We start from the raw sequence: 25,069 nt of genomic DNA, 5'->3' as shown, positions 1-25,069 counted from the left end.
CTTACAAATTTTATATCGCAAGTCCCAAAGGAGAATTACCTAAACTACTGAAAAGAAAAAAATTACATTAACATACTATGCCAGGCCTCACCCATGAAACAGATCGTGATTTTTTCCAAACCTGAGCAAATATCCATTTTCTTCTACTGATACAATGAGATACTTACTAAGCCAGATTGTTCTCACAAGCCACCTTTTAAAAGTTACTGACATAATCTTTTTTTTAAACAGGTATCATGGTTTGATGGCAACTTCTCCAGGGAAAATAACATCCCTAAACAGAAAATATCCATCCAAGACCTTAAAATGTCTATGTTAATATAGAAATAGCTTTAGTAAATGCTTATTTGGGCTGAATTCAGAATATATCCATTTGAACAAAGCTGGGGACTTGGTTCTCAGACGAGAACAACGAACGAGGTAAAATCTCAAGGCAAAATGGTGATGATGATGATGATAATAATACCAACAACCAGAGACAAAAAAATTTAAAGTGCTGTTAAACTCATAAATTTTGGGATGAAATCCAAGTACTCAAATTCTACTACCAAGGAAAGCCTGTATCAAATTAAAGCTTCTTTCTAGGAACACTTTTATGATCAGAGCTATCCCCAGGTTTAGATATTTGTCACTGACCAAAACCTTTTTCAGGTTTTGGTCAGTGACAAATAGATATTTACAAAAAAGCTCAGAAACTTTTGCTGATGGGACTAAATGAAGCTAGATGTGCAAAACTGACTCGCTATCACAGTCCTGCATTCATAGAATCACTAAAGAGCCGATGCCGGGGTTCTTAAATGTTTCAGTTATTCTCGACCCTACTCTACTTCCTGGAGAAATCATATGCTATATATATGCTTATACTTGAAAACTGGGAGAGTCCCCTGGGCGTTACTGCTCCTTGTCAAATGTTTTTACCACATATGTGGAAGAGAATAATTTACTTTTAAGCCACTAATATTATAATAGGGATTGACTTCTCTGATGAGTTTCTTCTAAATCAGTAGGATAAGTAGCTGGAAGTACAGATGTCAGAAAAAAGAAGGGGAGGTGGACAGGGCCTCAAACTGCATGGATCAGTTTCTCTTGGCCTGCAATTCTTACAAAATGTCTCAGAGTTGGAAACACTCAAGTACGCAGCTGCCTTAAAGTTGTTTTGGAAAAAGGCAAGGCACAAATAAATAGATAGCAGCTCAGTATCTGTCACTCTAGTAGCTGATGTTATTTGCATTGACACTGGCACGTACTTGAAGATGATTTTTCAGGTTTTGGTCAATGACAATCTTGGTTGCTGCTGCAGCATTTTTCTATCTTTGATGATGCTATTTATATCCTGGCCTCCTTTATGGTAGCAAATTTTACTTTTTAAGAAGTACACTGGCTTGCTTTCAAATGATGAGTTCTCATAAATAAAATGCAAACAGAAAGAGAACATTCATTTTCAATGTTTTTATTCCCCTTTATGTTCATTAAATCACTACTATTTAGAAATAAATACTAAAATACAACTTACTGCCTTGTTCTGTGAAACCAGGTCCAAGAACTGTATCAAAGCTTGTTATGAAGTCCATAAATAGTTTTGGGTGGTAGGACAAAACTTACTGTTCAGAACATTCTCCAGTTTCTGCGTCATGGATCCTTCTACTTTTTCCGTTCCATCCGCTTCTAGTTTTTGATGGATGGCTAGAAAAAAGGATCTAGTTAAAATATAGGCTATTTTAATGGGTGGGAAATGTCAAAATGACATTTTTAAACAGCATAAAAAATGGTCATATTTTCACTGCTAGAAAGAAGCACAAACACACAAAAACTCTGCACAAACTCTGCAAAGTAACCAGCAGACACCAGTATTAAGTCACGGTAGTTTAATGCTATTAAAATAGTACATAATACACGTACTTAGTCATCTGATCACCAAGGCTGAGTGGTAAAGACGGTTGAATTAAAAAAGAAAAGTGAGGCTTAAATAACTAATATCTTTGATATCTGGCCATAAGAAAGTCATTCTTATTTCTCAGTTTCACCAACTACAAAATAGAAATACTACTTACTATTTGATATCTATCAACCTCAAAATATTTAATTTCAGCCTTGGGATTTAACATGGCAAAATACATACTATTGATATTCTATTCAGTCTGTAATTATTTCCCTGGAGGTTCTCAATAAATATCTAGTAATATCTACCAATACGTCAATTTATGGATGTACGAATTACACTGGAGTTGTTTGCTAATACTGACGCACATCTGAATGATTCTGATAAAGAGTATTAGGAAAGCGTTAATTTATATTTAAAAACTTTTACCTACTGAAGAGAGGAGGTTTTAAACAGCAGATCAGGCTTGCTCAGGTGACTCATTAAGAAAATTTTCAAAACACATTTCCAAATACAAATTCAAAACTGTGACACAGTAAAAGTAATAAAAATAGCAAGGCAAATATTATTGACACATGACGATAAGCAGAGCACCATGATAAGTTTCTAACGCACGATGCGTATCTGGTAAGAAGTCAATGATGAGCTTCTAATGTTCTTTCTATTTCACAGATGGGGAAACCACAGCTCAGTAAAATTAAGTAAGTTGACCAAGGTCACAAAGCCAAACCCCAAATTTTAGTTTAAGTGCTGTGATCCCAGGACAAGAAGCTTCACCACATCCTGCCCACACTGCATGGACAGGTGACCCAAACCCCCTCAGCCTTTGTTTCCACATCTGTAAACTGGGAACAACAGAACTACTATGTCAGTGGGAAACTGCATTCAGTTGCAAATACAAGACTTCTTTCGAAAATAACAGCTGCTGAGAGAGCCAGGATTCCACGCCTTCACCAGAGGGGCCCCAGCACACACCCCACTCCGCTGCAGGGCGGCTCACTCCCCAGCGTCCCGGCAGGGCTCCAGGGCAGCAGCACTCCTGGACAGGAGCTCTTCTCTAACATTCAAACTCCTCCTTCGAAGGAACTGACAGGTTCTGCCTCAGCCCACCAGTCAGGAGTGGCAGATTTACAGGGGAAAAAAAGTCTGGCTAAGCAAAATTGATGTGTGTTTCTTTAATCAAGTACAATTTAGTTGGTTTCCCTTGACTCACTGGTTAGGGAATTCTGGGTCAAATGAGCTTTGAACATCGACTTCTTCTTTCAATTAGTTTCTAGTCTTTATCTTGTCTTTATCTTTTTACACGTTTTTGTAAAACAACCTCAAATTTTGCATGAAACTCTAAAAATATATTGCTTCTCTGTTGAAAAAAACACATTCATAGGAAGAAAAATATATATTTTGGGGGGAAAAACCAACTACTGTGTTTTTAATTGTCTCGGATGATTCAGGAATGAAAAGAAAGTTATTCATCTAATATTTTAAATTTGGATTATGTGATGATGTAAAACATTCCCACATACCTTGAACTGATTAAGTTAAATGGAAAAGAACTTTCCTATCTGAAAGGAACGGAGATAAAAAAGCCCAAATATTAAAAAGCGAAGCCAGAAGGAGGCCTGTGTTCCCAACAAGCACATCTGCTCCACGCTCCTGAGCAACGGCTGCTGTGTTTCTGACAGTCCTGGCTGGAAGGGAGCCAGTGGCCACGTGGCATGTTATTAGGTGGTCACCGCTCCCGGTCTATCGGTGGCAGTTAAAGAGGTTACACGTGAGAGCTTCTGCTCGAATGCTGCTTCTAAGTCAGAGTCTGCACTAAATGAGTCCCCAGCCACATTCTCTGCTACTGACAGGCCCCTTGCCGCTCCACAGGTCCAGGCTGCTGCATGGCTCACAGCCCTGTTCCACCACAAAGCGGCTTCCTGCACCCATCTCCACACAGCAGACCCCTCAGGCTGTCAGCCAGCATGAGGACCCAGAGACACTGGGATCTGATAAAGGCAATCCTATTTTCCAGAAAACTAATGCAAATAACCCAAGGTCTGGGTCACTTGACCTTTTATTTTCTCTGGAAACATTTTTAAATAATATAACTCAATAAGCAACTTGGGGGCTTCCCTGGTGGTGCAGTGGTTAAGAATCTGCCTGCCAATGAAGGGGATACGAGTTTGATCCCCGGCCCAGGAAGATCCCACGTGCCGCGGAGCAACTAAGCCCATGCGTCACAACTACTGAGCCTGCGCTCTAGAGCCTGCAAGCCACAGCTACTGAGCCCTCACGCCACAACTACTGAAGCCCGCGTGCCTAGGGCCCGTGCTCTGCAACAAGAGAAGCCACCGCGATGAGAAGCCCATGCACCGCAAGGCAGAGTAGCTCCCGCTCGCCACAACGAGAAAGCCCGCGCTCCGCAACAAAGACCCAATGCAGCCAAAAATAATGAAACTGAAGGATTACTGGAACTTTCTGAGCTGTGGTCACGGGGCTGTGGTCGAGTATGTAACGTCCTTATCAGGGGACTCACACTGAAGTGCACAGGAGAGAAACGTCGTGCTGCCTGAGATCAGCAAAACACAAACCAACCAACCTCAAAACCTGCGATGAGTCAAGTATGGAAAAATATGACCTGTTAAATCTAGGTGACAGGTATATACGGAAGTGATGGTACTATTCTCTCTACTCTTAGCATGCTTGAAATTTTTCATAATAGGAAAGTAATTACCTGAGCAGACAGTTTATTAGCTCTTTCAATGTATCAACACTCTCAAATTTCAAATTATTCCTAATCTACATAACCCACTTCACAATACGAACATACACTCGTACAGATCCACATGATTCTGTATAACAGTAACACCAAACCCTGACCGAAAAAGCATTTTTTAAAACTACAGTTCTATTTCAATTAAGACGTTGAAAAAATTTTTAAAGAGCTACTAATAAAACAAATCAAATGCTAAAGTATAGTAAAATAAATACTCAGAGGAGCCACCTAAAGTATAAAAGATTTCTAGCACACACAATTATATACACAATATAATTCCAATTTTGTAATATGCACTCATATAAGCTGAGGGGAAAAAAGACCAAAAGGAAATACGTCAAACTGTTACTGTGATTATCCCTACAGTAGGGTTGCAAGTCGTTCTTGATTATTTGTCTGTTTAATATTTTTTGTAATGTACATTTACATCAAAAAAAGAGAAAAGCTAGATATATGTGTGTCTAAAATTTTCTAATTTACCATTAAAATCATTTTCTATCAGCCACAGAGTCACTCGCTTGTTAGTAGTTGGTCAGCACTATCATCTTTGCTAAACTTTAAATTACCAGTATACGCCTAGGACAAATGTCTAATAAATGAGACTAAATTTAATGCACCAAATAAAACCTCTTGAAACCTGCCAGGAGTGAAGCCATTTACATAAGTAAAACCATAAATAAATGAATACAAGTATACATGTGTTTACAAATACATATGTTAAAAAAAAGGGTGGAGAGAAAAGTCAAGCATGTTTTTGCTAAAGAAATATTGTAATTACAATAGTTATGAGAACTGCTAATCACATATGGCAAATTATCACGTGCACCGCTACCAGGCATATCGATAACCTCGTTCAACTCGAGAACACTAAACTCAGTTCATTTATGCTCAAGTTTCTGCTGCTGACATAGCACCACTGACAACTTAGAATATCAATAAGCACAAAGAAAGAAGAAAAGCACACCATCAAAAAACGCAGGGCACAGAGACTTTATCAAAGTTTACCTGACTTCTCAGCTCCCTCCCAGGCATCCACAACTCACCCCCCTTCAAAGACCTAACTTCTATGCGCTGAGAGCTGTACCAGATGCACATTTAACTTGTCAAAAGGCAACCAAGCGTGTCTGGCCCAGGAGGAGAAGGGTTTTAAAAAAGATAATAGGATGTCCGAACTTTAACAATACAAAGTAATTTTAAAAACTAAGTCTTTCTGAATTGAAGAAGGTGTGGCCTCTTAGTCTACAGTTAGGGTTATAGGTATTTAGCTATACAGGTACTTAGTTACAGGTATCTTTGTTTTTAAAAAGAATTGGGCTAACTTTTAAAAATATATCTTACTTTTTACTAGATAAACAATAATTTGATTTCTATTAATTAAAGGTAGTTAAAAAGAAAAAAATAAAATAACCTACCCAACATCTTCCCTTGAAATGTCTAAAGCCACACCATTTCTACTGAATACCATTTCCCTCCCATGTGAGGATGAGTATGTGGATGGGGGAGTTAGCTACCGTGCGGGGCTTGTGGGGCGATGGCTACAAAGAAAGGACACGTTATCACCAGTTCTTCCCAGACCACACACACAATGGGTCACATCTACAGAATTAGTCCCATGTGCAAGATACTGATGGCTGTACAAGGATTTTTAAAATTCTAGAATTCTACCCTTGGGATTTAACTCCTTATCGTCCCTGGAGACTGGGCACCGTGGGGAGGCAAAGTGGTCCCCTATTTCACACGGGTCTGATGGGTGAGCAAAGTCTCAGGGACAAATACTTAAGGTACCAAGCCTTCAAAGAGATTCCAGGCCGGCCGCAAAGACTGACTGGTGGCCACTGCAGAGCTCCGCTCCCAGGGACACAGCCTCAGCATCACAGCCTGCAAACACTCCGTAAGTGCAGGGCCTGGTGTCCGCAGGAAAGCCCCAGCAGATGGCTGAGGGTCACCTTACCTGAGAGGGCGTCCTGTGCCTCAAAGAAAGTACTGAGTCCCCCTTTCACGCACGCCAGGCTGCCCTCGCTCTTCTTGTTAGCCTGTCTCTTCAGGTGGGTGACGGCCATTTTGAGCTGTTCAAAACTGAAGTGAAATGAAGAAACCACCAGAAGATAATGCATCAAGTGTGAAATACTGAAGCCTACCCTGCAAAGATACAGACTGATACAATATGTAATCAGATGAAACCAAGCTTTCAAATTCTTACCTAGATCTAAACCTTTACATGTTATGAACGCCAAAGTTACAGCAGCTATACAAGGAGATCTGTAGCCCTCATATGTCAGACCCCTGGGAAGTAAATACACATGGAGACATTCTTATAATCGACCCAAATCACACACAGGATTTGCCAGGTAAGGAGTTTTGAAGAGTGTCTCTCACATGGGGAGACCTGGACCATACAGTGCAGGGCGACAGGACTAAGGAGGACCCCCTGGACGTCCACTGCTCTGCTCTGGACACAAGCTGAGCACGCTGTCCTCTTCAGCCCATCACGACCAGGCCCCGCCATTAACAGTGAAATTACAGAAAACCTGGAGGTCAACTCAAAATTTAAATAACTAAACAGATCACACTATTTCATCTTTACATCTCAGGCAGAGAAAAAATAGTCAGATCTCTGTATTTTATAAGTTTTATTTCCACCTGAGCTAAGAAAATCTGGCTACATAAAACGTTAACTATATTCTTGAATGCCAAGATGGCCCTACCCAGAGAACAGAGATCAATCCTGACGTGGTGACAGAAAAGCACGTCTATAATGTGAACTCAGAACCATCTTCCACAAAGAAAGTGACAGGCAATTGCTCTAAAAAGTTATCAGGCCGAATTTACTCTAGGTATATACCAACTCTTCCTGTTTTCTATAATGGTTTTCATCCCAATAGGTGAGGGAAGAATTTCACCTAAGGTATATTTTAACAAGTTGGCTTTTCAAGAATACAAATATTAAGCAATAAGCCATTGATTTATTAAAACATTTTTACTAAATATACTGTTTTAAGCCAGTCTTGCGAAAAAGTTACAGACCTGGTCTCGTACAGAGGATGGGTAAACTATAAGTAGCAGATACAAAGGAGCACTTTAATTGGATATATGACCCTTGCTTACTTTTTGGCTAATTTTAAGCCAAGTCTCTGCAAAATGATAAATAACTCATCTTCCTTTGCTCTCTGGTCAGGGAAGGAGGTGTGTTCCTCGTTTTAAACCAGTACTCGAGAACTCTGTTACCTGAGTAGGGAGGGGGGACCACATTCAGACACAGGACACAGCTGAGACTCCAAAGTTTTAATGGGTGGCATAAATAACGCAACATAGAGAGAGAACATGATAGTAGGAAATAGGGGTCCTCTGATTAATGATCCCATTTTATAAATACAGAAACAGATACTCTGAGATGTTCACAAGCTCACCCGAGGTCAAAGGGCTGCTAAGCAGCAAAGTCAGAGGGAAACCCACGTTACCTCAAGTCTGATGAGCTGCACCCCGTGAAACCACACAACACAGCCCAGCACCCACTAACCTGGTGTTGGAGTGGTTCTCTATGAGGTACCAGGCAGCCGAAAAGTTCTCACTTGTAAAATCAGCACTCATTCCAGGGAACAGCATTTCTAAGTCCTTCTGGGGAAATTTACCTCTGAGGGAGGAAAAGGTTTAAGATATATTTTGAGTGCTATTACTACAAAGATGTAACCAACAGTAATAAACATGAATACAAACCATTACAATGATACATGATACATAATGGAGCCTTTGTTTGCGTATGTAAAAAAATATACTTCCTACACCTCAGCTAACTTAACATATAAACTTTGACTGTGTATGTAAGATAGGAAATTAGTTAAAATACAGAAATTACATCAAAAAAAGAATATAAGATTTAAAGAGGCTGAGTTGATACTTCATGAAATCTATCCAAACATGAAATCATTTCCTACTCAGTAGATAAAAATCAAAATTTGGGTACACTGAAATTAAAAACAGTAAATCAACTTGTTAAAATGCTTTTTGTTACAGACCTACATAAAAGTTGTTTTAAGACACACTGATGCCTTGATGATGCCTACTGATAAAATCAGATCTATATAGTACCCATGTTTCTATGTCCACGTCTAGATCAATCTCAAGAAAAGCTTACACCAACTGACACTCCCTTATCTGTAGCTCACTTTCTTGCCCACATTTTTAAGGTCAACTTCTCGATCAGTCCATTTATCTATTCATTCAAACACAAGTTAAGCTATCTACCAGAGCTGTCAGGCTCCACGCTGGAGGTGAGCAAGTTGTGTCTGAGAGCCAACGGGAACTGGGCAGGACCCGGCCCACTGAGGGCTTGTGAGCGAGCAGCCCTTACAGTGCCCACCCTCCGCCTGCAGAATGAAGTCCAAGCTCTGTGGTCAAATCCCTCCACTTCCCAAACCTGCTTCTCTCTCAGGACTCACTTCTGCTACCCTAATCCTCGAAGCTGAAGCTCCAGCAGCTTGAAAGGGATCACAGTCTCCTGCAAACCTCCTGGTCGTTTTTACCTTGTTCCCCTCTGACTGAAATTGTTCCCCACCCCCATATGGGACACACAATTATTTTGTCTCTAAAATTTACTCAGCGGGAGGAATTACCCCCGGCCTGGAAGAAAAGGTGCGCAGGTCTGACGGCTTCTCTGAGAGTCCCGATGCCACATTATCACAGACACAGCCTCATTTCAGAAGTTAGGCAGCCTTGTCCAAGGGCAACATCCCACCTCCACCCAGGAGGACTGCCCGCTGGAGCCCCTCACCTTGCAGGTGACCAGTCCCCTTGGGCACAACTGGCAAAGGCCTGGAGCCCACTCTCTCCAGGGAGAGGGAGGTGCTCACCTGGGCTCGGGGGCCGTGACCAGGTGGCCGGAAAGCCCGTCACACTCTCCAGCAGCTCTCGCCCACCCTCCCCTTCTCCACGGGTACCTTTGTCCCCATTCTCCCCCAGAGGGCAAGGGACACAAGTCCGAAACACAGCTCTCCACGATCTCCCCTGGAAACCCTGCATCTGGACACGGAGGCCGGCACCTCGGCCAGGAGATCCCATGTTCCCTCCTGTTACACTTAACCTCTCTCACCACGGAGTTTTCCTTAATTAGGGGAAGAAAAGGTTTAACATGGCAGTAACAGACAAGGTGAGAGGGGACTAAGGGAGCCGTAGATACCAAGCTGCCATCACCTGAGTCTTAGTAACTCAGAGACCAAGTCAACCTTAATCTTTCCTCACTGGCTTCAAGAGTGAAGAATAACTGTAGCCCCAATCTTCTTGGGGGTGTGTGTGAGCAGGTGAGCCTCTGCGTGTGCTCCATACGCACGCTGGTCACTGTCACCAGAGTCTCTGAGAGGGAGCTGGAGAACTGCATTTTCTGAAGTTTATTTTGGTTTAGATTCTTCATGCTGGTTTGATACTTTACTTAGTAATAAAACCCTGTCACCTTTGGAAGTCTTTATCATTTTATTTATTTAGACTTCATGCCTCCACGTTGGAACTCTGCGGGAATATATGGCTGAGCGGAGACTCAGCCGAGCCCCAGGGAGGAACCCAGGAGCCTTCCGCCCGCTCTGACCGGCGAGGGCCACCGCGAGCCACAGTTCTACCTTCACCGGCCGGAGGTTTCTCCCCAGGGAGCTGCCTAAGCTGGAAAGGACAGCCTGTGCACCAGTGGGGCCTCATCAGTGTGAAGAAGTGCATGGCGGCCCACCTACCGCTTTTTTGTCAACGTGGCGCTCTACGTAGTCCTGAAGTTAAAGTCTTAACAGAATCAAAAATACCACAAAATCACCTGATACCAACTAAATCCCTGCTATTAACAGTCTTTATAAATTATTCACCTCCATGAAATTCTCACCTAATAAGGGTCAGGTCCACACTCGAGAGACTGAAGACACAACCGACAAAAAAAGCGGCAAAAAGGACCTCTGAGAAGCCAAACTGAGCTTCTCTCCCTCGCTCAGGCCCTGCAGCTTTACTCCCGTTGGGTGCTTCCTACCCATCATCAAAGCACAAGGCGAGAAGAGTAGCTGGAGTTAAGTACGACAGGACAAAAAAGGCTCTGAGACAATGACAGCAAATAAAGCCAAGAGGCACCAAATGCAGACACGAAACTCAAAACTACAGACGTTGCAGGCCACACTGAGGTGGCCAAGGCCACGCAGTCCCCACAGGTCTGACAGCTAAGTACCACTCAGTGGGTTTAGTTTTAAAAAAAGAAAAGAACTTTGTCTTCCTGTCTGGCAGACTGAGATCAAGGTCCACCCACGTTGTCGCAGATGCCAGGACTGCCCTCTCTCTCACGGCTGGGGAACGTTCCCGTGTTCCTAACCGCGCGAGCCCAGGCGCCCACACGTACAACTCCTTTAACCCCTTGCCCGTGGATGCACACTTAGCTTGTTCCTATACCTTGGCTACTGTGAATAAAGGTTGTTCCCATATCTCGGCTACTGTAAAGAATGCTGCAGTGAACATGGGGTGCAGATAACTTTGAGATCCTGTTTTTATTTTCTTTGGATAAATAGCCAGAAGTGGGACTGCTGGGTCATATGGTAGCTCTATTTTTGAGTTTTTGAGGACCTCCCTGCTGTTCTGCACAGTGACTGCACCAATTTACGTTCTCACCAATAGCGCAGGAGGGTTCCCTTTCCTCCACACCTTTTCCAACACTTATTTGTTGTGAGCCATTCAAATAACAAGAGAGCCATTCTGACAGGTGTGAGGTGACTTCACTGTGGTTTTGCTTTGCATTTCCCTGATGATTAGTGATATTCAGCACCTTTTCACGTGCGTGTTGGCATTCGTATGCCTTCTTCGGAAAAATGTCCGGATCCTCTGCCCATTTTTTAATCAGATTGGCTTTTTTTTTTTTGCTATTGAGTTGTAGGCTTCTTTTTTTTTTTTTTTTTTTTTTGGTACGCGGGCCTCTCACTGTCGTGGCCTCTCCCATTGCGGAGCACAGGCTCCGGACGCGCAGGCTCAGTGGCCATGGCTCACGGGTCCAGCTGCTCCGCGGCACGTGGGATCTTCCCAGACCGGGGCACGAACCCGCGTCCCCCGCATCAGCAGGCGGACTCTCAACCACTGCGCCACCAGGGAAGCCCTGTAGGCTTCTTTATATATTTTGGATATTAACCACTTGTCAGATGTGCAAATATAAGCCCCTTATCAAATGTGCAAAATATGTGAAATATTTTTTTAAAAGTCAAACTATAGAAATAGAGTAGGAAAGTGGTTGCCTGGAGGTGGGGGAATAGGGAGAGGTAGAAACTTTCACTCACGAGATGAATATGGTCTGAGGATCTAATGTGTAATGTGTGATTATAGGTGATAACACCATAGAGAGAATAGAACTTATATGTTCTCACCAAAAAAAAAAAGGAAATATGAGGTGATGAATGTGTTACTTACCTAAATGGTGGGAGTCCTTTTACAATGTATACGTAAATCAAATCACTAAGACGTACACTTTAAACATCTTACAAACTTGTCAATTATTTCTCAATAAAGCTATAAAAAAATTAAAAAACAAAAGGTTATATCCTATACTGTTAGGATGCTTAAATGGGCGGTACTGAAAGATAACAAATCCCAACCATCTAGAACTTCCCACACTTAAAACTGATCTGATCCCTAAACCTTAGTAATACCTCACCTATGATGCCTTAGGTGGTTGTTTTTACACAGGTACAGGGTCTGCTTCATCACAGGATAAAGGCCTGAAGTCTAGTGGCGGCTCTACGGGAGGACTCTGCTGCCCCGGGAGCCCCTCCCGACACCGTCCTTCGCAGGACTCCAGGGGCTCTGTGCCCCTGTGCGTCCCTTCAAGCGCGGATGGGGGGCAGGGGCTGACCCTGAGTGCTGGCATTAGTGTGAGGAGCGACACATGGAAGGGGCCACGTGAGAGCCGTCCACTGAGGTCTGAAGCATTACTCCACCCCACCCACTGCGCTTCTTGTACACGCAGCCCCTTCAAGCACCTAAGCGGGTCAAGAGTCTGAAAGGCACCGGATCTCTTGGCCAGAGCACTAAGTCCTAGTTCTCAAACCCTCATGATCACCCCTAAGAATGAGTTTATTTTAGAGTGATTTCTTCCTGAAGACATTCAGCTCTTACCAATCTTACTTGACATTTAAACTGGAAAAAGAGTGATTAGGAATCAGCCGTACAAGAATCAGACAAGTTACACTAAAGATGACAACACTCTGTCACAGAGGGGTCAGACAGCTCAGTCCAAACCACATGAGTGCCCGGCGTCAGCCCGAGACCCGACATGCCCTCCCGTCTCGCGGACAGAACCGCCCGCAGAGTGGGCTGCCCACGCCTTCGCTGGGTACGAACACCAAGAACCCCAAGCACCTGTGCTCACCGTGCTCCCCTTGCTGTTGACCGGCTGATGGAGTTTTGGCCACAATGTCTCAGGAAAGAGCTGCTGGAGCATTTCTGGGAAAGGCCTCCACACTTTTAAGGAGAACTGAGAAGAGACAGTTTCTTTCTGCCCTCAGACTTCACTGAGCTTCGTTATTTCCTGTGTATTATTACAGTTTCAACAATACTGGATCTTTATTTTAACACTATCATTTCCTGTGTATTACTGTCATCGCGACACTAGAAACGTCTAACGCCACTCTGCAGTCATGAAGGAGATGGGTGCGACTCCAAGGGTAGCAGAACAGCAAACCCAGGCTCCTAACATCTCAGTGACTCTTCTGAGCCACGGACTCAGACAATCGTGGAGTCCACCATCTCTGGACTTTGTATATTATGAGAAAATAAATATCGTTTTTGCTTAAACCAGAATGAATTTTTGTTTCTACTACTCACAGCTGAAGGCATCCTGAGTCAAGAGTCTATCCCAAAATAAGATCTTTTATGCAAACACCTCAAAATGAGTGTGAAACAGAAGATCCAGAGAAAAGAGACAACGAACGACAACACGGGAAGCAATGATGCTCCGTGGGGAGTGTACCCACAAAAGCGGAGACGGCCCACGGTAGCAGTTATAAGTTGGCTAGCGTTGTCGGAATAAGCTTGAGGAAGATATTTAACCTCTCTAAGGTTCCATTTATTCATGAGGATAACGGGATCATAATCTCTTCCTCTTAGGAATATTTTGAGGATTAAAGTAGGTAATGCAGTGTGGAAGGCTTAGCAGTTTTTGACACATGATAGATGCTCAAAAATGTTACTTGCTGTTATTTTTATTCTTCCCACTTGGTTCTCTGTATTTAACAGACTCTTCGTAAGAACCATTTTATCTGATTCTCTTAACAACGTGAGTTATGTATTCCCATTTTACAGTCAGGAAACAGCCCCAGAGAGGTTGCATGTAAACGGTCAAGAGCAGGACCCCATACTTCTATTGCCAATTAAAGAACCAGAGAATCTCAGGCATGAAAAAAACCCACAACTACAAATCCAGAAAGATAGAAACTGAGGGAGACAGTGACTCAGAATGCAGAAAATTGCTGATGGTCTTGGTGGCGGCACAAGGAAAGGCAGAAGCGCTGTGCCGATGGAGCACGGAGTCTGGAAGCTAAAACTTGAACCTCTGTCCACCGTAACTGCATCTTAGGCTCTGACCCTCCAAGTGAAGCGATGGCTTAGCAAGTCGGTAAAAGCAAGGTATGTTCTGAGTGATTCAAACTAAACCCACACTTTAAACCCACTAACTGGAGGGTGAAAGCAACACGGAGTCTACCATGTAAGCATGGGAAGTGTTTTCATTAAGGAACCAACAGTTTCAGTAGCTGACAAGCTTCACGCCCCCACAGCGCACGCTCCCCATTAGATGGCAGTGTGCGCTCAGATTACACCTTCCGAAAAGGATTAGCCAGGAAGACCCAGGTACGGACCGACCCAGTGGTCAGATGCAAAACTAACAGGAATGTCCTCAACACAGCAGCAGTCACCTTCAAGTACCAGAAGGACTGGCGGTGATGACCCGTGAGCCAGCAAAACAACAACCACCCTTCTGAGAGAAAGTCCAACTACCCGCGCAGAGGAGCCTGGGTACAGCCGCACCACTGTGCTCACACCAAGGGGAACACGCTCGCTCTCCTGACCTGCAGGTAGAAAGATGGGAGGAAAGGGGGCTCTTCCAAGTGTGTGTCACACTCAATTCTCATAGCTTTCACTCCAGCACCAGTGTTACTCTGCACCTTAAATGTTATGAGCTTGTTTTACGTTGTGTGTTTTTTTTTTCCTTTTTTGGTCTCGCACAGTTTCTGGACCTAGGCACTACATCACAGCCCACAAATCTGTTTTCATAACATTTCTAAAAGGTAAATTTACCCAAGGCTTTTCCCTTCCACACTCATACTAAGAATTATTTTGTCACCTTTCCTTGTTTTCTAAATGGAGCAGGAAAACTGGTCACCTTTTCTTTCTACTGGATAGCCAAACTGATGAGGAGCAGGTCAGACCTGCACTGTTCATAAAACCTATGTGGAAATAAAGAGACTAGTGGTGCATCAACTGACTACTCTAGATAGCTCTTCCCGGGTAGTAATTTCACAAAAAGGTTGCGGATCCCATAAAAACAGGAGGGGGAAAAAACAGGAGGGGCAAAGCTCCATTTTAAGGCCCTAACTCCCATGTATGTACTGTCTCTAAAAACATTTCTTATAGATATTCTCCTAGTAGGCAAAGAGTACTTTTAAGAAATAAAACAGAGTGAAGGCTTTTACTTATTAATATGAACCTGTTTTTACCTTCTTTTTCAGTTAAATTTGTCTCCATCATAATTTAAGCAGTGCAAAGAGTGCATATTTGTGACAGTACAGTAAATCAGAAATACAGACGTTTTACAAGCAAATCCCAGTCTCAGTTCAAAGTGAAGTTATTTTTTTCTGAGCAATTAGTAACATTTTTATAAGTATTAAGGCACCATGTGTGCAGAACATCAGTTAAAACTCTAGGAATACGCAGGACTTCAGCAGCCAAAGGAGGCCCATAAATGCCAGTTGTTAAGCCTGTGGGCTGAAAGACAGCAGCGTGCATGCTGAGTACACCAATAAAACATTTATTAAGCTCTGCCTCGCACCAAACAGCAACACTATATTCGGCTACTCGCGCTTGCTGCCCACGGTCACATGAACTGGCCACAACACTGCAAGGCTCCTCCTGGCTCCACCTTGTACATCTGACTGTGGGCTAAGAATTGCCATGAACACTCAGCATGGTAATTACCAGGAGCTGATTCCTCTTCCAAAGGCGACCTCACCACTTTAGTCTGCTAATTCATCAGGACCATGGTGCTTTATAACAAGCAGTCATAATTCTTCAACCCTTCTCAATTACTATATTTCAACAAGCAAGTAATTAAATCCTGTTATTCCTTCTCTGATGACATTTTTTTAATTGAAAATAGGTCCTCTCCCATCTTTTAATTATAAAAGAAACCACAAATGACATTAATAAACAGAAATAAAAGACATAGTAAAAGGAAATGCTCTCAGGGATTCTAACCTCAATTAACACCATTCTCTACAGAGACCAAAGCTTTTATCTAAAAGATAGTAAGAGAGTCAGGGAAATAAAACCCACACCAATATTTTAACATCTGCTTTTCCTTTCCTACTCTCTTTTTCTAAAATAAGGCTGACCTCTATCTGAGGTCAGAGTTCAATGAAACAAATGCAGTTTTCCTGACAGTATCTTTAAAAGGTGAAAAGGAACCTGGAAAAGCATTTTTCTGGCCAAGCTATATACTCTTCTTCTTGGTTTCTATACCTTTTCCTACCTTCACCTTCCATTTTCTTGCTTCCTAGTATCTCTATCCACTCTCTCTCTCTTTTTTTTTTAAGTGAATGCTGTTGTTGTTTTTTAAATTTATTTATTTTATTTTTGGCTGCATTGGGTCTTTGTTGCTGCGCACGGGCTCTTCTCTAGTTGCGGCAAGCGGGGGCTACTGTTCATTGCGGTGCACGTGCTTCTCATGGCGGTGGCTTCTCTTGTTGTGGCTCACGGGCTCTAGCATGCAGGCTCAGTAGTCGTGGCACAGGGGCTTAGTTGCTCCACGGCGTGGGGGATCTACCTGGACCAGGGCTTGAACCCGTGTCCCCCTGCATTGGCAGGCGGATTCTTAACCACTGCGCCACCAGGGAAGCCGTCTATCCACTCTTCCTTTTGACCAGAAAACTTGCAAAAGACTTTAAATGGGCAAAAAGATTCCTGGCCATCCTTTCACTGTCTGGAGGGCCCGCCCAGGGTCCCCTGATCGTCCCCCATCCGTGCCTTGTCTCTGCTCTGCAGCTCTGTTACAGAAGCAGAAGTGGAGGGTTGATGGTGACCAGGGATGCCTGGCACAGAAATTCCTGTCAGGTGAAGATGCAACTGGTTGCTGAGGAGAAGTGGCTGGCGCTGCACCTTTCAGCATTCCTCACTGCCCATTATGTCTGTCCTCTGGAATTCCCCCTGAACTGGGTTTTAACATTTCACTGGTTTTCCCATTAATTAATAAATTAAATAAAAGCTTACATGTGCGCATTTTGTATTTGTATGAGAGTCAAGCTTTTACCGTTTCAAAACTATCCTTTAGTTATTCCATGGCTGAGCAAATTATTACTGAAACTTTCAAGGAACGACTTGAAAGAAATATTACTGTAAATTTTATCACCATTTAAGCACTTCTTGAATGTACATAATACTATCTTAAGATGTGAATACAATTCACGGCCCTGAAATCCTAAGTCATAAGAAGATTCCTTCCCTGGGGGCAGAGCACTGAGTAGCGCACATGTAAGAAGAGCAGGGGATCACGGTGACACGACGAACATCCCACCAGCGCCCACTGCAGGTGAGCGTCCCCACCGCTGAAATGCACACGCCGCGTGACCCAGGCCGCCCCGTCTGCACCTTGAGGAAGCTGAGCAGACTCCAAGTCAGCCTGCAAGTAACGGGAGGGCCAAGAGTTAAACTGAGAGAAGGGCTCAGACCCAACTAGACTGCCTCAGAGAAGAAGAAAAACAACTTGTAAAGAGCCAGGCACTTTTAGTGCTTCCAGCTGCTTACCAACGTTACCTCAGGATTATCCCGAAATGTATTAAGAAAAAGAGCTGTAAGAGAGAGTTCAAGCCGAACCCCTGTGCGAGTAGCGGCGGTAACAGGAACAATCAAGACCATCAAAAAGTGAGAGGACGTGAGGAGGTAAAGAGATCAAACGCAGGGTGGGTTACATGCTAAACTAAAAATTAAGGAAATCCGTTTTATGATAGTGAATAACCAATTTAATCCTAACTTTGACAGTTCCATCTAAGGCTCAGACAAAAGTCGCGACATATTCCTATGCTTCTTGTACAAAGGTGCAAAACCGTATCTTCCTTACAAAAGAACAATCCAAAGGGCCCTTCTGATCCACACTTCCTTTGTGGTGGGCTTGGAAAGAAGCCGAATCCAGGGCACTGAAGCAGGCCACTGAGAGGTTTACTCTCAACCACGAAGTCCATTCATGCAGGAAACTATGCTCAAATAAAGACCCAGCAATTACTTTTCTTTCCTGGACCTTCTTGATCCTTAAACTCTTAGTTTATCGGGCACAGAAACCCTTAAAACAGCTCCAGAATGACCCACGCTGGCCAAAGAGCTTCCCAGCTGTGACCCAGGACAGTCCCCGCTCACTAAAAGCTGCCAAACCCCAGGCCTTTTTCAACACAGGACAACTTCCCGAGACAAACACGTGCTCCCTCCCTGTCAGCCAGGGCAAACCCCAGCAGATGAAAAAGTGGCTTACTTTTGATTTACTAATGGTCTTCAAGTGTAGGCTTGAAGGTTAAATTATATAAAGATCAGTGGACAATGTTCTCCATTCCTAGAAAAACCTAAAATAAAACTATGGCTAAAGCATTAGCAGACCTAATGTGTCACCTGCAGAAATGCTTCTGGAGAAACTCTCAGTAGTAACTTCACCAGCAGAGTCACTAAGGCCGAGAGACAAGTCAGAAACAACTAACGTGTTAGGTGAACTGACTAAGGAAGATGCAAGGATAAAGGCACTGATTATAAAATCTATGAAAACACTGTACTGGGGAATAAGAACAGGGAATTCTAGATTTGGTCCAAGACATCTTGAAAGATTTACCTGTCATAATTCTGGTAAAGTAAGTCTGAATTAAGTATGAATTACAGGTACGGGCTGTAAACAAAATGACAAGACTACCTCGGTTCTACTTACTGTCAAATATATCCTGAAAACTCAAGCACATGGAAAATTCTGTTTTAATCTCAAGTACCATCTAAATATTTAAACTTACCAACTCCAGACAACCCATTAATTCTCATATCATTAAAAGTACTAGTTATTCAAAATTTCAGGGTACTTCTCCTCTTCACAAAACGTAAACTCAAAAACTGAAGAGGTAAGTAGTTTTTGCCAACAGTTCTAATCAATTGTAAGGTTCGCTCTAGCAAAGCTGACCAAGCTCCAAGAGATGATGCCCGACGCCCAACAACAGAGGTGTCTTCAACTGCGCTTCCCTGGGTGTTCCTGGAGCCTGACTCTCTTCACTCTGAGCGCACAGAACTCTTCAGCAGCTAGAAATAAAGACAACGGAGGCAAGGCGGTACTCACTTTTCAATCTCGATGCCGAGTGGATTAGCAGGACGCAGGGACAAGGGAGGAATCCCTTTATTCCTGTCAGTGCGCATGTCATAGTAATTCATCTCATCAACCCACACAGCAGACTGATCCAAAATACCTACCAAATGAGGAGCACAGCCTTGATAAGATACACACTCCCCAGGCACTCAGTCTTACCATAATGCTCTACTGCTGAAAGACCTAAGACAGAATGCATGCTACAGTAATTTTTTAAAGATTTGAAGGCTCCAGGTTTTTTTTTTTTTTGTAACGGCTGGAAGCTTAATTAAAACCACTAGAAATCTATAAAGAGGCAAAAATAACACCTCTTGATTGCACTGTACATTATTCAGTACAGAAGACAAGTTAAGCCTCTGAGAAAAAGTTCTACTAAAACAAATGTATTTTACAAATAATAAGCAGTACAGTGAATTTGGTACATCAACAAAATACCCAACAATCCTTATATCAATATAAAGAAATCAAACACCTTCCATGGAATGCACAGCTTGTGTTTTGGAAATGACCAGGATATTCAGGAAAAACAAAATATAACCCCTGAAAACAGTACCCTCTTCCCTGTGGCTCGGGCCGGGCCGCAACAGAGGCTAGGCAGTGTGCCAGGGAGCGGAGCGGAGCACAGGGCCGGGGGACCAGAGGGCTCCTTGTGAACCTTCTAACTCTACACGGGCACCCACAGGTCTACCGGGACGACGCAAGGAAGCTCTGTCAGAGGGTAAGCTCAGGCCCAGACACTCCCAGGTTCAGGTCTATAGGCCTTTCCTGAGCCTGTGCTGTGCTAAGTCCCAGGCAGAACGTTTTAGCATTAAATCAATACTTTCAAATAAGTTTTCTTCATCTGCTGTATAAACATGATACAAGTTGATGCTGGATTCTGTCAAAATGTTTTTAAGTTCCTCCAGAAAACTGGAAACAAGTTCCTGCTTTAATTTCACAGTTCTGTTTTCAAAGACATTAAATAAAAGTGAGTAAACAAAAACAAGAATATTGTATGTATATATATGTACATACGTTTACATACACACAGGTACATAAATGTAAATTCCATTTTTGGTTTTCCCTTAAGTTCCTCAGATTTTTATTAAAAAGAATCGAGGAATTTAAGGATATAATGCTAAAGAAAGGCTTCATGCTCCAGGACAGAAAACAAAATTTGCAAAACTCTTTGCTTTTCTATATGAGAGAAGTATGGCCTGGGTTTAATTATGCCTGTGATAGTCCTACATTGTGTAAATATTTATCAAGTACTGACCATGTGCAAGTCATTACAGGACCACAAAGATGAATCTGACAGGATTCTTACTTTAGCAGAGGAGATGCCATATACATAAAGAGCCAGGAGACGAAGAATTAAAAACACTAATTTATGGAGCCCTTAGTTTGTGTGAGGACCTATGCTAAGCACTTTCTCCAATGTTCTAACTCATTTAATCCTCTGAGGTAGGTGATTCTGTGACTCCACCCACAGCTGGCTGCTCTTGGGATCAGAGTCCCGGCTTCTCAGACCAAGCTCTTTGCCCGAAGGCTGAGGAAGCACAGGTTAAGGGCACAAAGGGAGCATAGGAGGGGCTCTAGGACACAAGAAGAGTGTGGTTTCTAGTTTGGAGGCCAGAGGCACACCTAGGTGGGCAACATCTTGTCGGGGCCTCAAAGGACACAGAAAGTGAAGGAAAACGGAACACTATTTAGGCATTACTGGCTAATTTGGCCAAACCAGGTATGTATTTCACCTCAAATCTTATCTGTATCACAGCAAGAAATGCAATTATTGTATTCAAGATCAAGAAACTAAAATTGGCATTTCGACATGTTAAATGAACAGATTTTATACAGGACAGAACAAAAGTTCTTCTAATGATTATCATCCTTAGGGTTTACCGTTAGCTCAGCTAACTGCCTTTTCAAAAGTAATGCAAACTTTAACCAATATCCCATTCCTGAAAAAATAAACATAAACTGAATCTAAGTTAATGACATATGAGAGTAAGTAAATTTTATACTAATTTACCAGTTGTGAATTTTAAAAAACAAAACCCACTTTTATTTTCTTCTTTAGAGTAAAGTCATGGGAGATGATACCTATTTTCTCAGGTCTGAGCAGCTTGAAGGAGACTGTGGAGGTTCCTTTGCCACCTGACTTGGTTGTGACAATAATGTCTCCTTTGTCGTTCTTGGCCTGTCCCACGCGACATACGATTTTACTCGCAGACATCCACTCTGCTGTCAGAAGGCAATTATGCCCACAAATTGTCAGACCTGAAAGTAAAAGCATGCATGCATATAACAAAGTCCAAAAGAACGGCTATTTCATGAAAAGACAATTCTTCTGTTAGTATCGCCAGGCCTTTTCCATGAACTGAAAAACAGAACTAGAAATAGCATTTCCTGGTTCATCACTTAGTTATTTCTATTCTTGAATATACCCAATATTATTTGCAAATAAACGACTGTCTCTACTGAATTTGTCTGTTTTTTCCTCTAATATTTAAGACTTCTTTTAGATTAAAGTTTCTTCAAACATCATCGGAATTAGAAAATAATAACCATAATAATGTCTAGGCACTCCAGATTACTTAACTATGAGAATCTTAGGTTGCTTTCATAGGTATTAGAAAGGAAATTATTGTTATTTTTAGAAGTCCAAGTTAGTGCTATAAAGCTCTAAAGTGTATTAATAAATGTGTACATCATTCCCTAAAAAAAATATTTATCATCTTCCTGAAAATAATCCGCACATACTTTTCCTAGTGTTCAATTATACATGATATTATAGAATGAACTAAAGTTGGTAGTTTATGTTAAGCAGAGCCTGAAGTCTGTTCAATCAGTAACAGTTCTCAGGCATTACTGGATTACTAGTGCACTTTTCATGCCTGCATATCACTCCTGCAACGGCGGTCCACGCTGCCTTAATATTTCCTTCATGGTCCTATCGTTGTACTACACTCTGCTCCCAAAATCTCAGCCCACTCCTGGCATCTCTGCCCAGACCCACATAAACTGTGATGCAGACAGGGAAGACGTGGCCCCAGGCAGAGGACCACCATCCCACCACATGCATTTCTGCAAAACAGAGACCAATGTGATAAACATTCATGGAGAAAACAGACTGAAGTGTATTCAGCAAACACCCAGACACTCGCACCTTCTTTTCTCATCATTTAACTTTTGATACTGGTTGGCAGTCCAGTTTAGCAAATGCAAGGTTTTTTGGCGGGGGTTTTTTTGCGGTACACAGGCCTCTCACTGTTGTGGCCTCTCCTGTCGCGGAGCACAGGCTCTGGATGTGTAGGCCCAGCCGTTCCGCGGCATGTGGGATCCTCCCGGACCGGGGCATGATCCCGTGTCCCCTGCATCGGCAGGCGGACTCTCAACCACTGCGCCACCAGGGAAGCCCTGTTTTTTTTTTAAATCAGATACCAGGAACACCTCAACTTATGCCAAATTCGGTTGAAAAAATGTAGGGAGGGATTCAAGTCATCTTTTGTTACAACCTAAAGCACTATTTAGTAAGAATGTTATATTAACCATAAAGGAATAAAAACAACTCCATTTTAAAGACGTTTATTGAAATAATTAATTTCAGAGATTTCCCTAAGACATCTATTACTATTTATTCATGTAAGGAATTCAGTTTTTCTAATGAGAGCACTTCAAAGTTCCTTTAGGACCAAGTTTTCCATTGGCTTTTTAAATGTGTAATGACATTTACACATTTTAAAATGCATTCATAATTCAAAATTATTTTTCAAAACGGGAGTGTTTGTTCGTTTTCTTGATACTCAATTTTTATTATGAAAAATTTAAGCCATTTAAGAGGTTGAAAGCACCCCCCGGAACTCCTCTCCATCTCCAAGGTAAGCCTGTGAAACACTTCAATACATACAGTGCTCAAATAATTTTTATGTACACATAAATCAGTCTATGTATTTTTTTATATAAATGGGAAATGTTTTAATTTATGAACTGTTTAGTTATAGATGGTATATATTTCAATATCACTCCAGGTCAATACATAACTTGATATTTTTAAATTTTACAATATCAAAAAGATTTTAGTGATTTAAATACTAACTTTAGAAAGGAAATAACGCAACCCAATGTCAGGACTTAATGTATTAAAGTTCCTAATATAAGTCCCCTGCTGGGGAGCTATCTTACGATTAAAACTGAGAAATGGGAGATTTCAGATATATACAGACATAAAATCTTAAAAACATGTTCAGATGAGCAAACATGTATGATATCCATGATGATGCAACTTTCGGAAAAAGCACCCAGAATAACAGTTTATTCATCTCGTTGTAGCTGCTATCGAGCTTCCTCAGATTTAATATCTGTTCTGTATTTTAACTAAAAAAGTTAATAATCACCATATAATTTAAAACATAGATTTAAACAGATCATTTTAAATGCATGGAAATTAAATAAGATCATACGATCTATTTCTTAAACATGTTTTGCTAGGAAGAGGAAATCTGCTTCATGAAATGTAACATCTTTTTTTTTTAAAGTAACTTGTAGAATTCCAAATAAAGTGTTTTTGTAGTATTTTACTTGGCTAGTGTAGATGTCACCGGAGTTATAAAAATGCTTAAATTATTTAGTAAGCTAAGTTTGCTTTTTTAAAAAGTGGTTTCTTGGCAATACGTGGGCAGGCTGAAAGCTGAACTAGCAGGTTTATAAAAGTCGTGCGCACTCAGTCAAACAGGAATCGCACTGCCTGAAGCTAAAGCGAGATCAGCATCCACACAGACGGGCAGCAGTCACGTGTGAGGGCTCAGTGACTGCCGGTTAAACTGAACCTCTGCCTAGATGGTCTATTTCCATGAATTCTAGGGATTTTTCCACTTTGGATAAAGAACAACCTGGAATGAGCTTTGTCAAGAACCAAGACATAGGATAAGAAAGACTACCTTCATAAGGATAATAAACTTAAGTTTTGGTTACTGAAGAATCAAAAACTGTAGCTAGAGAAAACAGTATAAAATGAGACATAGTTAAGCAACACTAGTGAAAAGAACCAGCTGGGGAGGGCAAGACTCAGTAATTATACATGGTGCCCAGCTCTAATCAACTTTCTCTTTTCCAAGGGATTTCTGGATGGCCAAAATACAACGTGTCAACCAGCAGCTATAATGCAAGAAAACCAAGCTCCAACTCACAATCTCTGTGTGGGAAATCAGAATACACATTCAGCAGCACATACTGAGGTGCCTTCCTTCCTTATTCTGAATGCATCTGCACACCCTCATGCAGAGTTCACATGAAAATAACCCAAACTGACCACACACTGATATTTATGGTTTGCTCTCTATCCTGGCAGTGTTTGACACTCATCTGTGTTTTTAAAAAAGCAATGATGAGGCTCCATCTTTAGAGACTGAGACTTAGCAGCTAAGGCAAGAGCATTTTTTTAAGTTCTAGAGAAGATGAAGACAAGCCAGGTGAGAACCACTGACAGACCAGAATAATGAAATAACCAGCAGGAAAGGGTCTCCCCCAGAAGAAGGGGGTACACGGCAAACCAAGATCAAAACACTTATGCAGTGCCAAGTGGACGCAGAGTGTACTATCGCTCGCGTCCTTGGGCTTAAAAAGATAAACAGCATAAACTGATCCTAAAAACTAAAATGTAGCTTGCTCGAAATATGTAAACATTAGGGGAGCCTAATGAAAACCATGGGTGGGCATGAGTTTGCAGAGAGCCTGTGGCTGTTAAGTCTGGAGGCTCGGTGGTCCCGCCCCAGTGGGCATCGGGTGCAGACAAGTGCCCACAGGTCCCAGGGTGCGGCCGGGCAGAGCGCACAGGCTCCTCTGGGTGGAGGGA

The 25,069-nt window shown here is 42.2% G+C and overlaps 1 protein-coding gene across 11 annotated transcripts in view; it reads right to left on the bottom strand.

The window, feature by feature from the left end:
- Positions 1 to 25,069, bottom strand: part of EXOC2 (exocyst complex component 2) — a 151,877-nt gene that overhangs the window by 95,890 nt on the left and 30,918 nt on the right. For all 11 annotated transcript variants that reach the window (XM_059078060.2, XM_067006858.1, XM_067006857.1 and 8 more), the window contains exons 3-7: positions 21,319 to 21,495; positions 19,210 to 19,336; positions 8,158 to 8,271; positions 6,592 to 6,716; positions 1,603 to 1,683 (exon numbers count right to left, since the gene is read on the bottom strand). In XM_059078060.2, the coding sequence (XP_058934043.1) occupies positions 1,603 to 1,683; positions 6,592 to 6,716; positions 8,158 to 8,271; positions 19,210 to 19,336; positions 21,319 to 21,495 (624 nt within the window). The remainder of the gene's footprint in view (positions 1 to 1,602; positions 1,684 to 6,591; positions 6,717 to 8,157; positions 8,272 to 19,209; positions 19,337 to 21,318; positions 21,496 to 25,069) is intronic.

This window comes from Kogia breviceps, chromosome 10 (assembly GCF_026419965.1).
Source record: "Kogia breviceps isolate mKogBre1 chromosome 10, mKogBre1 haplotype 1, whole genome shotgun sequence".
Classification (NCBI taxonomy): Eukaryota; Metazoa; Chordata; class Mammalia; order Artiodactyla; family Physeteridae; genus Kogia; species Kogia breviceps.
Note: the sequence above shows the minus strand (reverse complement) of the source record. Positions and strands in the feature narration are given on the sequence as shown.